General features: G+C 36.3%; 1 protein-coding gene across 15 annotated transcripts in view; it reads left to right on the top strand.

The window, feature by feature from the left end:
* Window positions 1-13,081, top strand: part of ARL15 (ADP ribosylation factor like GTPase 15) — a 262,518-nt gene that overhangs the window by 115,918 nt on the left and 133,519 nt on the right. For all 15 annotated transcript variants that reach the window (XM_068177293.1, XM_068177301.1, XM_068177294.1 and 12 more), the window contains 2 exons: window positions 1,510-1,654; window positions 4,475-4,534. In XM_068177293.1, the coding sequence (XP_068033394.1) occupies window positions 1,510-1,654; window positions 4,475-4,534 (205 nt within the window). The remainder of the gene's footprint in view (window positions 1-1,509; window positions 1,655-4,474; window positions 4,535-13,081) is intronic.

Raw genomic sequence — 13,081 nt, 5'->3', positions numbered from 1 at the left:
AAAATAATTTTTGAATCAAATCTTCATAGAGGCACAGTTATTATTTTTAAAATCTGCTGCTTTTATTCAGCTTAAATATTTTTGTACATATTATTCTTCTAAAGTGTTGCCTTTCACTCTTTTAAAAGATGCTGAAGTAGTTTTGCAGCTTTCACTGAATTTATCTTTTGCTTCTTCAAAGCAATGAAAACTGTTTTGGCAGCATGTGTAATAGCTTACCATCTATACTGAAAGAATCCAATTAAAGTTCTGTGTTGAGTGAGCCGTCCTTTTATAATCACATTCTCACTGGACGACTTGCTCACAGGGTCAGACTCCACTGTTTGCATTAGAGCCTTACTGACACCAGTTCAGTTTCTCTGCTCCTCCAGTAGCCCTCAGTGAGAAAACATGGGCAGTTGTCAAGACAAACTAGGTTAAGGTTGTAAAGACTGGATTTCTTTTCCTACAATTGGTGCAGTGCAGACTTGTGGTTAAGATGGAAATAAAGAGCTGGGGCTATGTAAAAACAGTATGTGTGAGAAAGGGCTGATTGCACAGACATGTTTTCCCTTCCCTATTAGAGCAGATGTCGTCCTTTGGTATAAAGGTGGCAGATACTGAGGAAAAAGTTATTTATATCTATGTATATTGAGGTGACGGAAGTCTACCTTGGAAATTAGTGGGTAATTATGCTCTATACATAAAATATAAATTTCCTAGCTTTCCTGGAATTGTATGCTTTTAGATTTTTACATAAAAATTTTCTAAATTGCATATAAACAAAGAACTGAAGAACATAATGAAGGCCTAAGGAACCTTTTGGAAACTTGGCCTACTTTGGCAAAATTGGTTAAGAGAAGTGAGCAAAAATCTGAAGTACGCTTTGTATAAGAGATTTTTATTTGTTTACATTGTGATTAATTTATACTTCTCCAGGGAAAGTGAGAAATCTATCTGGTTTTTTACTAGATCTATGTAGAGAAAGATTTATTTGTTTATTTATTTATTTATTTATAAGCTGTTGTTCTGAGCTGAAATGCATAACAAAGCAAGCCCAGAAAGGTTATTAGTGGAGCAAAGGTCTCTGATTCTTTTCTGTGACAACAGGTAGAGCCTGGTCAGCAGCTGCTCAGGATTGGCTCTGATATTCACACCAGGCATTGCATGAAATTGGCACAGGAAGTAAACTCATGCATAATCAACTGCAGAGCTGTACAGGGCACGAGCCTGTCTTGTGGTGTGAGCAATTTGTGCTACTTGGGAAATGGACACACAGCTTTTTAATGTTTAGGTGAAAAGTTAACATATATACTTGCTTTCTTATAAAGTTGTTCTAGATTTTAGTTGAGGTGGTCTTAGTCTATTAATTACTGACTTAGTCAAAGTAATAAGTTGGAATAATAATTTGCTTCTCTCCAATGCCTTCAAGTTTATAAACTTCCTTCTTAGAAGGTTAAAGGAATAAAAATTTGCCAAAAAAGAAAACTAACCTCTTTCTTTTGTTTTTGTTTTGCCCTACCCTGGCAGTGTTTTAGAGCACTTTGCTGCAAGGGACCACCACCACCACGACCTGAGTATGACTTGGTTTGCATAGGCCTCTCTGGTTCTGGCAAGACAAGTCTTCTGTCTCAGCTCTGCAGTGAAAGCCCGGAGAATATCGTGTCTACCACAGGTAGGATGCTGCCTTTATTCCATGGTGTACTTGAATATTGCCCAAAGATGACTCCTGAAACACATAGCAAAGGCTGTAGAGAACGTCAGCTTACTTATCTTGCTGTTGAAGGTACCTAATGGATCACTTTGCAGCTACCTCTACTTTCTTTCAGTATTTGTTCACATGCTGGGGAATATCCATGAGAACATACAATTTGGAAAATGTTAAAAGTTGAAACTGTCTGGTATAGTGAAGCAGAACCATAACATACAATAGTACTGTACTGTAGAGACACATTAAAATGTTTCTTTCTTCTCATTTTTACTTTTGATTTTTAAACAGTCTCACTATGTATTGGAGGGAAAGGAGGAGAATATGCTTTAAAATAGAATAGAACAGTGATGCTCTGAAACTTTAATTGGGATTTATTTCTCTATGTACTTGGTCCATGCTGCCTTGTGATATATACTAGCAACCAAAAAAAATAAATGTAATGGAAATATGATTTTTTGGTAATAATCCCAGCTTTTTAGATGAGCAACAGGCTTGTTTATGTATTAAGGGCAGATTGTGATCAAAGAATCAATTTACAGAACGTTTCAGTGGTACTGAGGAGATGCATAAAAACAGTACAACCACAGATAAGCAATATCTTAAGTCAAAAAAATTTGAATAGACACCTTGATAATGGTGAACCAGAATGCCTAATACTGAAAAGCATGTTTTGATTGAAAAAAACCCCAAAACAAAACCAAGTAACCAACAAAAAACAAACCAAGAACAAAACAGCATCAGAAAAAAGCAGAAACAAACATATGAAGTAAGAAGAGGGAATGCCTGGCTGGAAAGTTCAGAAAGAGGACAGATTAGGTCATGGAGGTTAAAGAAATCAGGTTCAGTGGCTGCAGCAATTATTAAGGTTGATTTGCTGATCGAACTGATACTAAGTGTTGTGCAAGTACCTTGTGTTTACAGTAACATGGCTTCATTACTATAGCTGTGGTTCATGGGCTTGAATTTCATGATTGTGCCTTAGCAACCCTGTTTTTCAGTGAATGTTTTCTTAATTTACCAGAATCTAAGATTATTTAATACAAATATAAGTAAAATGTAAAACAGGTACAAGTAAAGAATGTTTTTTATTAACCTGTGAATAGTTAACCTGTGGCCTCTCTAGTGGTGTTACTGGCAATGTTAGAGAAATCTGACAGTTAGCTGTGAGAAGGTGGCTAACTCAAAAAGTTAGAAGGAAATTATAGAGTAATGAGCCTTTTTAAAATTTTATTTTATCCCTCTCTTAAGCTTTATCTCTGGGATTAAAACTGATTATACTTAAACAGTTTAGACCCTGAAATAAATAGTAAGTAACAGCAATATAAATAGAAGTGTACAGCTATCAGAGACAGTAATGAAAATACCACTAAATAAAATTTAAATTGATTTTGTTTTTCAAGAGAGATGCAATGAAATACCATTATACAATTAGGTAACTTGCGGAATAAAAACCAACTCTGGAGAATACTAGGCAGGCAAACCAAAATGATGCACATCTGGGGTATTCAACTTATAATAAATCTTCTTAAATGTGGCATATCAGACAATATTGTAGAGAATCCAAGAATACAATTTGACAACTTCTCCACTCAGGTTTCAAGCTATGATGTATATTTTTGCTTTTTTCACCAATGCCACTCACGTCCATTCCATTTTTTCCCCTTTTCTAGGAAGAGTTTAGGATTTCTTTTAAGATTACAATCCCCAAAATATTTCATAATAATTCCCTTCAGATTTTCTTGTACTTTCCTCTATTGTATCTAGCAATTTCCTCTATTGTATCTGCCATAGTACTGTAATATCTTATTGGTCTAACCAAGGAGAAAAAACATCTTGTTTCTCTTAAATGATAGCTAATAAATGTGAAGTGAAACACATTTTCTCAAAACCTCTTTACTCAGTTCACAGGTATGTAATCATGTTCAAACTACTTGTGCTAGATGGAAATAAATTTAATGTCTGTCTGGATATTTTTTGCTGAAAGAGCACACATAATTTTTCCTTTATAAAGTATTATATACACTTATATATAGGTGTACACTGAACATGCAAAATTAATGTATAATGCATTGATATGGCTGGGAGCCTTTCACATTCCCTTTCTCTTGTCTGTCTGAATTTTCAATTAAGGGTAAAGATCACATTTTGGTGGTGTTTTTTTTTTTTTCTGTTTGGTTGGATTTTCAATTTTATTTCAGTTTTAAGCAAAAATCAGGCTAATAGATGACTCATATATTTCCAGTGTGCCTATGACCATTTTAATGCATCCAACTAAGGTCTGTAGAAGGATCTTTCAGTTAATAACTAAAAGAATTAATAATCCCCGTGCAACCAAAACCTATGAAGTTTAAATGGAAGAATATAGTGATTTGAACTGCACATTCTTTTCAACGTCTCCTAAAATTTGCAGAATGATTACCACATATTAGTGGTAGTCTGGATTGTCCACTTTAGCTCTAGATGCAGTAAAAGATGATTTTATAGAAATATAGTCTGATAGAAGGTCTGGATGGAAGTTTTGTGCTAAATTTTGGGTGCCAGGTACTTATAATTGAAAATTGCAGTGCTTACCCTGATTTATTCTTATTCCACTCTATGGCACTCCTCCACCTCTTACCCCCTTCCCACCCCTTATGACTGACTTTTTAAACCCATTGAAACAGACTTTCTCAAGCAAAATCCTGGTTCTTGATGAAAAAAGTTGTTTTTTCTGAAAAAATGCAATTGATTCCAAATGTCCCCTTTAGCAAATAGTGTACTAATGTTCTGTATTTCTCTTCTTAGGTTTTAGTATAAAAGCAGTGCCATTCCAGAATGCAATTTTGAACGTAAAAGAACTTGGAGGTATGGCATTTTTTGCTTTGTTTATAAAACATGCATGTCTATATCTCATCATAATTGTCAGTTGTTTTAAATTTTTAGTTATTTTAAATTTTAAAATGATAGATCAGTACAGCTGGAGTTAAAAATGTCAGCAGATAAAGTTGAGAAAAGCTGTACAAATCCTGACCTCAAAGAACAAAGGCTAAAAAGCAGGAGGAGTGGAAGGTGTGTGGTGTATCTCTTTAATGTAATTTCTTGGATTGCAGTGGTTAAGTTACACAGATATACAAACTGGACTGTAATTTTAGTATGGCTCATGTGGCAGCTCAAGGAAGTGTATGTTCCTGGTGTTTATTGTATGTATAAACTTTCACTTTTGAGAACTGGCTCAGGTAACTATCTGAACATTTTTCAAAACCAATATATTTATTGCAACACTGAAAGTGTTGCAAAGGCAACCAACTCATAATGAGTTATAGTCTTTGAAAACTTTTCTCTTGTTGGATTTATTGGGTTTTGGAGCAATGGTTGTTTTATGGTTATAGGATTTTTTTAAACTTTTCTGTATACAGGCAACCTGTTTGGCTCCCAGTTCTGACTCTTGAGTCTCAAGTGAGGTTGGTTGTTAGAAGCAAGAGAACAGTCTCCTGATGAGAGTTCCCATGGAGTCTAATGTTGTTCTAATTTAAAACCCACTTAGAACTTCTTTATATTCTAGAATTTCTGTATATCTTCTTTATTATTTGTGTAAGTATAGTAGACTTAATATTTAGGATATTTATTAGATTTTTCAATGAGCTTGTAACCTCTCTTGAGTGATTTGCGGTAGAATTTGACTTGGTTCTTGAGGAAAGCTTCAGATCTAGTTGCATAGTAGTTGTCTTACCTGAACTTGTTCCAAGAAGGCTTTGAGATAAGCACATGTGGAAGACATAGCATTTCCTCTTTACTACTACTGGACCATGGATTTAAACATACATGTTCCTGTTTGAGCAAGTATTCTTAAAAAAAAAAAACAAACCAGTAACTTTTCATCCATTAAGGGACCACTCCTCAGGGATAGTGTACATACTGCTTCAGTGTGTTATATGCATTATGTGCCCTTAGTCATAATGTCACTTTTTGGATTTTTTTTTAAATAGGGTGAATCAATTGCGGTCTAATTTATATGTTCTGCTACCTAAGCTGTAGGAAATATATTATTAATGTAGGCAAATACAATTTTTAAATCAATAATTGAATCTGTGTCTTCTGTAGCAGTTCGTTGTTAAAGTCGGTTAACCTTTTCTGATCATATAGGTATGTGTGTTTTGAGAAATCTTATCTTAGTTGAGAGTTTTGGCTCATGATGAGAATACTTGATTTGTTTTTATACATTTCTGTCTTCTCAAAGACAGAAGGAATGTCAGAATTTTTTACTGCACTCTTTACTTCCTTTTTCCTTTGACTTATGCGTGTTTGCATGTTTGTATTTAAAAATTATGTAATCTGATTTCTTATATGAAATATTGAAGAAAAATGCTAGTTCCATTACCTTTTCATTGTCTGGTAAGAGAGCAAAAGCAAGCTTCCAAAAGTTTGTTTTGTTCCAAAAGTTGGTGGTCACTAGTGGTGTTCCCCAGGACTCATTCTGGGTCTCAGTTTTGTTTAATACCTTTATTGATGGTCTGGACAAGGGGATCAAGTACATTCTTGGTTTGCAGATGATGCCCAATTGGGTGGAAGGGTTGATCTGCTGAAGAGTAGGAAGTCCCTGCAGAGGGATCTGGACAGGCTGCATCAATGGTGACTGAGGCCAATGGTGTGAGGTTCAACAAGGCCAAGTGCCAGGTCCTGCCCTTGGGTCACAGCAGCCCAGGCAGTGCCACAGGCTGGGACAGAGTGGCTGGAAAGGACCTGGGGGTGCTGGTGACAGCAGCTGAGCATGAGCCAGGGTGTGCCCAGGTGGCCAAGAAGGCCAATGGCATCCTGGCCTGGATCAGCAATGGTGTGGCCAGCAGGACCAGGGCAGGGATTGTCCCCCTGTGCTGGGCACTGGTGAGGCCACACCTCCAGTGCTGTGTCCAGCTCTGGGCCCCTCACTGCAGGAAAGATACTGAGGAGCTGGAGTGAGTCCAGAGAAGGAGCTGGGGCAGGGGAAGGGTCTGGAGCACAAGTCCTGTGAGGAGTGGCTGAGGAAAGTCCTCAGCTGAGGGAGTAGTTAGTCTGGAGAAAAGGAAGTTCAAAGGTGACTTTATCACTCTCTACAACTGCCTGAAAGGAGATTGTGGCCAGGTAGGGGTCGCTCTCTTCTTCCTATCAACCAACGACAGGATGAGAGGGCATGGCCTCAAGCTGCACCAGCGGAGGTTCAAGCTGGACATCAGGAAGAATTTCTTCATGAAAACAGTTGTTAAACATTGGAATGACCGCCGAGGGAGTCACCATCCCTGGAGGTGTTCAAGAAATAACTGGACATGGCCCTTAGTGCCGTCATCTAGTTTACAAGGTGGTGATAGGTCAAAGGTTGTACTCGATGATCTTAGAGGTCTTTTCCAACCTAAATCATTCTGTGATTCTCTAGTCAGCATTTAACCTTTTAGCTGAGAAATGTGTTCCTGTTTGATGAAGGTAAAACCTGAGCTTTCTGGAGTGGGCATGGTTTTTCTCTTACTCCTATATGAAAATAAACCAAAATATTTTTCATTTGTCACCCCAAGACATCACTGTTAAATTTTGTTTTAGAATTTCTGCTTCTGATGTTGGAGAGAAACCCATGTTTTGCCTGATTGCTGGGGATTTTTTGGTTTATTCTTGTTTTTTTGCCTTCAATCGTTATGCTATTGTAATATAATTTCTCTTTACTGTAGTGTGGAGGTCTTGTCCAGACATTTGGCAAATTGAAGGGAGGCATCTTTCCATAACAACCACTGCCTGTTGTTACATGTTATTTACAGAGTGACGTTCTATATAGTTTTAATTTTTTGTTGTTTTGTCTTTTTGATTTAGGTAACAGAAATCTTCATATATCATCATACAGTAACATATTAACAGCCAGAATTTAAAACACAGCAGAAGTTATACGGCTTAAGGTTCTTCTATTCAGCAGCCAAGCATTTATGTGAAACAGATGCTGACTGTGTAGTATGCTTTCTTTTTTGTTGAAGCAGTATTCTTCCTTGAGGTCAAAGATGGTGCTAGTGTTTTACTGTATTGGTTGTCTCCAAAGCTGATAATGAAGCCTGGTTTTATTTCTTTGTTTCTACAGGGATTGTAAATTTTCAGGCAAAATATACAGAACATTGTCTCCCTTCTTTAATCTATTCAAGGACTGATTATCTCTTCATCCTCCTTCAAGATTTAAGGACAGGGAACAAAATTTGTTGTGCTCTCTTTGCAGAAGTTTTTCTTTGAAGTACGCGATTCTAGAATATTAAAAATTCAACACAAATTCTGTTTTTTTAAATGTTTTTGTTTCCTAAGAACTTGCAGTCCTAAAAGAAAATAAAGGGTTTATCCAATTTGATAAATGGTAAATCTTTTGTTTAAAAACCCAGAATTTGATCCTGAAAAAGTAAGAATATACAGAAAGCTTTCAAATCTAACATTAGGCTTTCTTGAATTACTTGAAAAGAAAGTCTTGCTTTATTGCCTGTTCTTTAAGTTGCTATTTTGCTATACCAATAATCCCTTCCTTGTTCCCAAGAAGCTAAAAAAATTACCATTTTCCCCCCCAAAAAATTGGTTTAAAAGATAATATTTATAATTTAAATTATTGTGGAGGTGTGCCATGCCCTACTTCACATTCTTTCAGAACGTACTATTACCAGGACAATTGGAAATATCTGTCTTTATTATGCAACTCAGCTGAGTAATGGTATGGAAACTACAGTTGTAATGATTTCCTCTTACAGGGCAGTAATTTGTTGTGGGAACAAAGGGTGACATTGTGTGTGATGAGCACAGAGAGGAGTGGGAGAAGACTGAAAAATAAGGCAGATGATAACATTTGTTGTTCAGAAGATTCTAATAGTGTTTTGCTGAAAAATGTTTCGGATGCTGAATGCTGAGGTTGGTTCTCAAGATAGATAATGGAGGTACAAAGGCAATAGGAAGCTTTTTCTCTGGTTCTAACAAATTCCAGCCTGTAGACACAGTGGCTGAAAGCACCACTTATTTCCTGGGTTTTTTTTAAGTCATTTGCACTTGTAATGCTTTCAAAACAGAATATAAAGTTGTGGTTTAGATATTTATTCAGGTCTATATCAAGATTTAAAGTCCATCTTAGTCAACTAAGAATTTCCAGTTGTCTTTTTAGAATAAGTTGTTTAATAATTTAGTTTGGTATCTTGTAAGTGGAGGCTTAGAAACTACAAGTGAGTTGCCAAATAATGAGCCACATCAAATTTAAAAAAATGATTCTGGATGTGAGCAGCTCTTCTTACGAAGTTTAAAAATACTAACAACATGCTATAGGATGTAATAATGTTCCCTCTTTTATTTATTTAAATAGATTGTCATATGTTTATATTAGGTTTTGTGATACACTCTAAAGCTATTTTCTCAAACATGGAGAGTACATGTTGTATAGTCATATTGGAAAATTAATTTAAGACAAAAATCTGTTAAGTGCTTAGAAAGAGTGGAGTGGTTAATATCAGGAATGCTCTTGTCTCCAGTTGGTTGAGCATGCCCAGGAAAAGAGATGAGAACTTGCCTCCCCACTGCTGTTACTTCTTAAGCTTGATTACCAAAGTCATAAATTCTTAGGCCAGTGAAATTAATTGTCTAGGTGACAGCTTGAGAAAAAAATTGCTTTAAATAGGTTTGGTTAAACAAAGCATGCGTATTTTGCCTTAATTTGGAAGTAAAGAGCAGCAGAAAAAAAAGTAGGAGGAGAAGCCACACTGTTGTGCAGTCCAAGCTGAATGGAAAATATGAAATTCTGGAGAAGACAGCAACATTTGTCAGGTAGCATCTACCTGGTGAAAAAAATTATGGACATGGGAGAAAATAATGTTGCTTTATAAATTAGTTTAAAATTCAAATATTTTTGGGAAATTTCTCTCCCTTTGCTCTATGGAAGTAGGATACAGAGCACCCTTCTAGCAACATAGAACAGTTAGCATTTCATCAAGTTAGTCATCAGAAAACTGATCCCGCAAGTAAATGCCAGCCTAAGTCATCTACAGAGGGATGAATTAACACAAAGCAATAAAATATCCATACTGTACTTGACTAAAAGGCACTTGACACCTCTACAAAATCTGGTTGTGGAGTACATGCAATGCCATCTGCGACATAGCTGCATCAAACAGTTTACAGAATGTCTTAGCAGATGAAATTTTTAGATGACCCTGTTGAGCTGTCCACGCTGTGAGTCGCACGGATACATTCTGCTTCCAAAAGCATTAAAGTTAGATCTGTTTGCTATCAATCATGCTCAGCCTGCTGTTCAAATGGTGCCTAAACCCAGGCTCTGTCACATAGTTTCCTCATTTCATAGATAAGAAAGATCATTTACACCTGCTTATGGACCTCTTTAATGGGAGTCTGAGGAAGCTCTTATTCAGCATAGTGATCTTTGTTCTTTGGAAATACTGTGCTTTTGCTACAATTGGGTTTTTTTACAGTGTGAAAAGACAACATGCAGTTAATCTCTCTGCAAGTAGGAACCATGCAAGCAATGTCTATCAAAACTGTGTAAATAGGATAAGTAAAAAAAAAAAAATTCCTAGTAAAGCTTTTGGTGGGTGTGGGCTGGTTGTTTTTGTTTGTGAGATATTTCGTGGAGAGAAAAGCAGAACATTTGGTTTGCTTAAAAATTTCTGCCTTCTGTTGGGCTTGCAATGCCATTTTCTTCAGGCAGAATCAAAGGCTAGAGTGTAGCAGCTTAGTTAAGCATCAGAAATTATACAAATATTTTAGGAACATCCCCGAAAGTTTTATGTTTGATTCTAGACAGCTAAAGCTTTGAAGTTCTGTGGGCCAATTTGCAAAACGGCTAAACAGAAATACACAGCTATGGTAGACTTGCCACTTCTTTTTTATGACTATTACTTTGAAGTGCCATAGAGAGAGATGTGTTTTGAACTTTATTTGAGGTTAGCTGCACTGTTATCAAAGCTGTGACTGCAGCTCAGGGGAGGGTACATTTCAACCTTGCTGGGTGCTGGCAGCAGTCTTACTCTTGAGTTGTGCCTCTGCTCTGGCTGTCTCAGAGTTCTCTAGCAGATGTGGGAGAAGGATACAGATGCAGGTTACCTTGATGCCAACTAGCCTTTGCTAGCCCTAAAGGGCATACTGTGTGTTTGTGAATTTAAAAAGCAAACAACCCCAAACTCATTAAAAAAAAGAAAAAGAAGGTGTGAAGAGTGGCAGGTGTGCCACCTGCTGCAAACTATTAAATCTTCAGATACTGGGCTTAAATAAATGTTAAGGCATATTGCAGGCCACACATATCCTTCTCTTTCTTTTAAATCGATTTGTAAAATTTTTAATGAACTTTATAATGAATTTTATGTTCTTGACTAGAACAGGAGATATTTGTTTCAAATTGCAAGTTTTTTTAACATGGTAGTATAATACACACAACCAAGTAGATCAAACTGACTTTCTGCAGGCAGGTATAAGTATAATGTTTTTAAAACTTCCAAGTGCTTGAAACCTGAATGTTGTTCCACCAGATTTAAATATCAGAGTAATGTGAAGATTCAAATTTGGAAACAGCACTTAAGTTAGCTAAAAAGGAAAATACTGAAGGCTTGACTTTCAGATTAATCTTACTGGGAAAGCCTGGAAGGCAGATAAGATGTTACAGAGATGGTTTTCATAAACTTTGGTTTGATAAGAAAAATAAAATTAAGTACCATAAACATATGCATTTCTGATTTTGTATGTTTTGAATGCAAAGGCAGAAAATTTTTTCCTCAACAATTTCTCTTTTTTTTTTTCCTTCTACGCTGTTTTTTCATACCATATTTGAATTGCTGCAGTGAATATAGCTGATTTGGCAATCTCAAAATATTCCTCTTTCTGGGGAAAAAGTGCCAATTTCCCGCTGCCATATTTTGTGCATTGCAGGAGTACACTGCCTGAAAGCCTAGAGAAAGTAGGCTGTGGTCACATGGTCTTAGACCCTAGGAAGCAAAAGTCCTGGGACTTTTGAAAATGGAGAAGGTTTTGGTTTAACATCTGTGTTGTTGCAGTAGCCAAAGTAGCCATAGAATGGTGACTGACATTACACCAGGGAAAACGTTTGTATCTCTGTGTGGATGTCTCTGTCAAGTGGGACAAATTCAATGCAGATTCATAGCAGGTATCTTAAACAGGATTTATAAATTTGTGTGTCATAAAAAGGAGCCAGCACATTAGAAAAAACCAAAAACCCAACAAACAACCAACAAAAAAAACCCTACTGTATACAGGATTTATGCAAGTGTGGAATACTGGGAAACCTGCCCAAGACAGACAAGGAGTGGCCACATCTCTTGAACGTATAAAGATTTCTAAGGTTTCAGGCATGTTCTTGACCACGCAGGAAAATACATCACTTTTACTTGTGAGGATATGATGTGTACTGAAGGTATAAACCCTACATAGATTTAGAAACATGTATCTTCCAAAGGTTTTCTTGGGAAAACTTTCTTTTGCAAGAATGGATAAGAGATTTGTTTTTCCCTTCCCTTCTTTCTTACTCCCCCACCCATGGCCAGTGTTGCACACAAAAAGATTTTGTGACAGAGTCCTTGGCATTTTTTCACTTTTATGCTCATTAGAAATGTTCTGTTTAATATTAGTAGAAGAGTGATCTATATAATATTTTAATTAACTATAAAACCTTCAGAGTATGTAGGTGAGTGGATGATATATTTGAAGTGGTAGAAAAGCTGTTTGCAGCCTATGTTCTTTCATGTACCCTAGTTAACTGTTTTTGATGGGAAGGGAAAAAATTTTTTCCCTCTATTTGAGACTATAACTTCTCCAGACCTGTGATGTATTTTGAGGTTAACAAGAGCTTTAATTTGCAGACTAGACTGTGTTGAAGCAAGGACTCTGTGACATTCATTGTGCTCTTGATGCCGAGTTGCTGCAAGTCTGACAAGTAACAAATTTGAGACATGCAAATTTCTTACAGTGAATTTTTTCTGTAACGCTATGTTCTGTTCTCCTGAAAGTACTGAAAAGGAGGGAATTGAAGGTAGCCTCAAACCACCACTGAGTGAAGATGTAAATAGAGGTATTCATAGCTGAAAGGTAGATTTGCAGCTCTGTGTTTTGCATAATATTTAGAGGAGTGTGTACTTCTACTTGTGTGTACTGGTTCAGATGCATGTTAAACTGCACATAACTCAAAATCTTCCTCCAAGCTCCCAAGGGGTATTGTTAACACTGATAAAAATAATTAACAGTGTTAATATAGGCACACTATTCTTTTGACTGATGATAAAGAAAAAATATTTATTTGATATTTAAAAATATTAAAATGGAGGTCTTTAAAATTACAATTAGTTGAGTAAACCTGTCCTGTAGTAATGCTAAATGGTTGGGGTTTTTAATTACAGCATCCTGTCATTTTTGTGTAAAGAG

The sequence above is a fragment of the Anomalospiza imberbis genome, chromosome Z (assembly GCF_031753505.1).
Source record: "Anomalospiza imberbis isolate Cuckoo-Finch-1a 21T00152 chromosome Z, ASM3175350v1, whole genome shotgun sequence".
Taxonomy (NCBI): Eukaryota; Metazoa; Chordata; class Aves; order Passeriformes; family Viduidae; genus Anomalospiza; species Anomalospiza imberbis.
The sequence above is the reverse complement of the archived record's forward strand: the minus strand, read 5'-3'. Positions and strand labels throughout refer to the sequence as shown.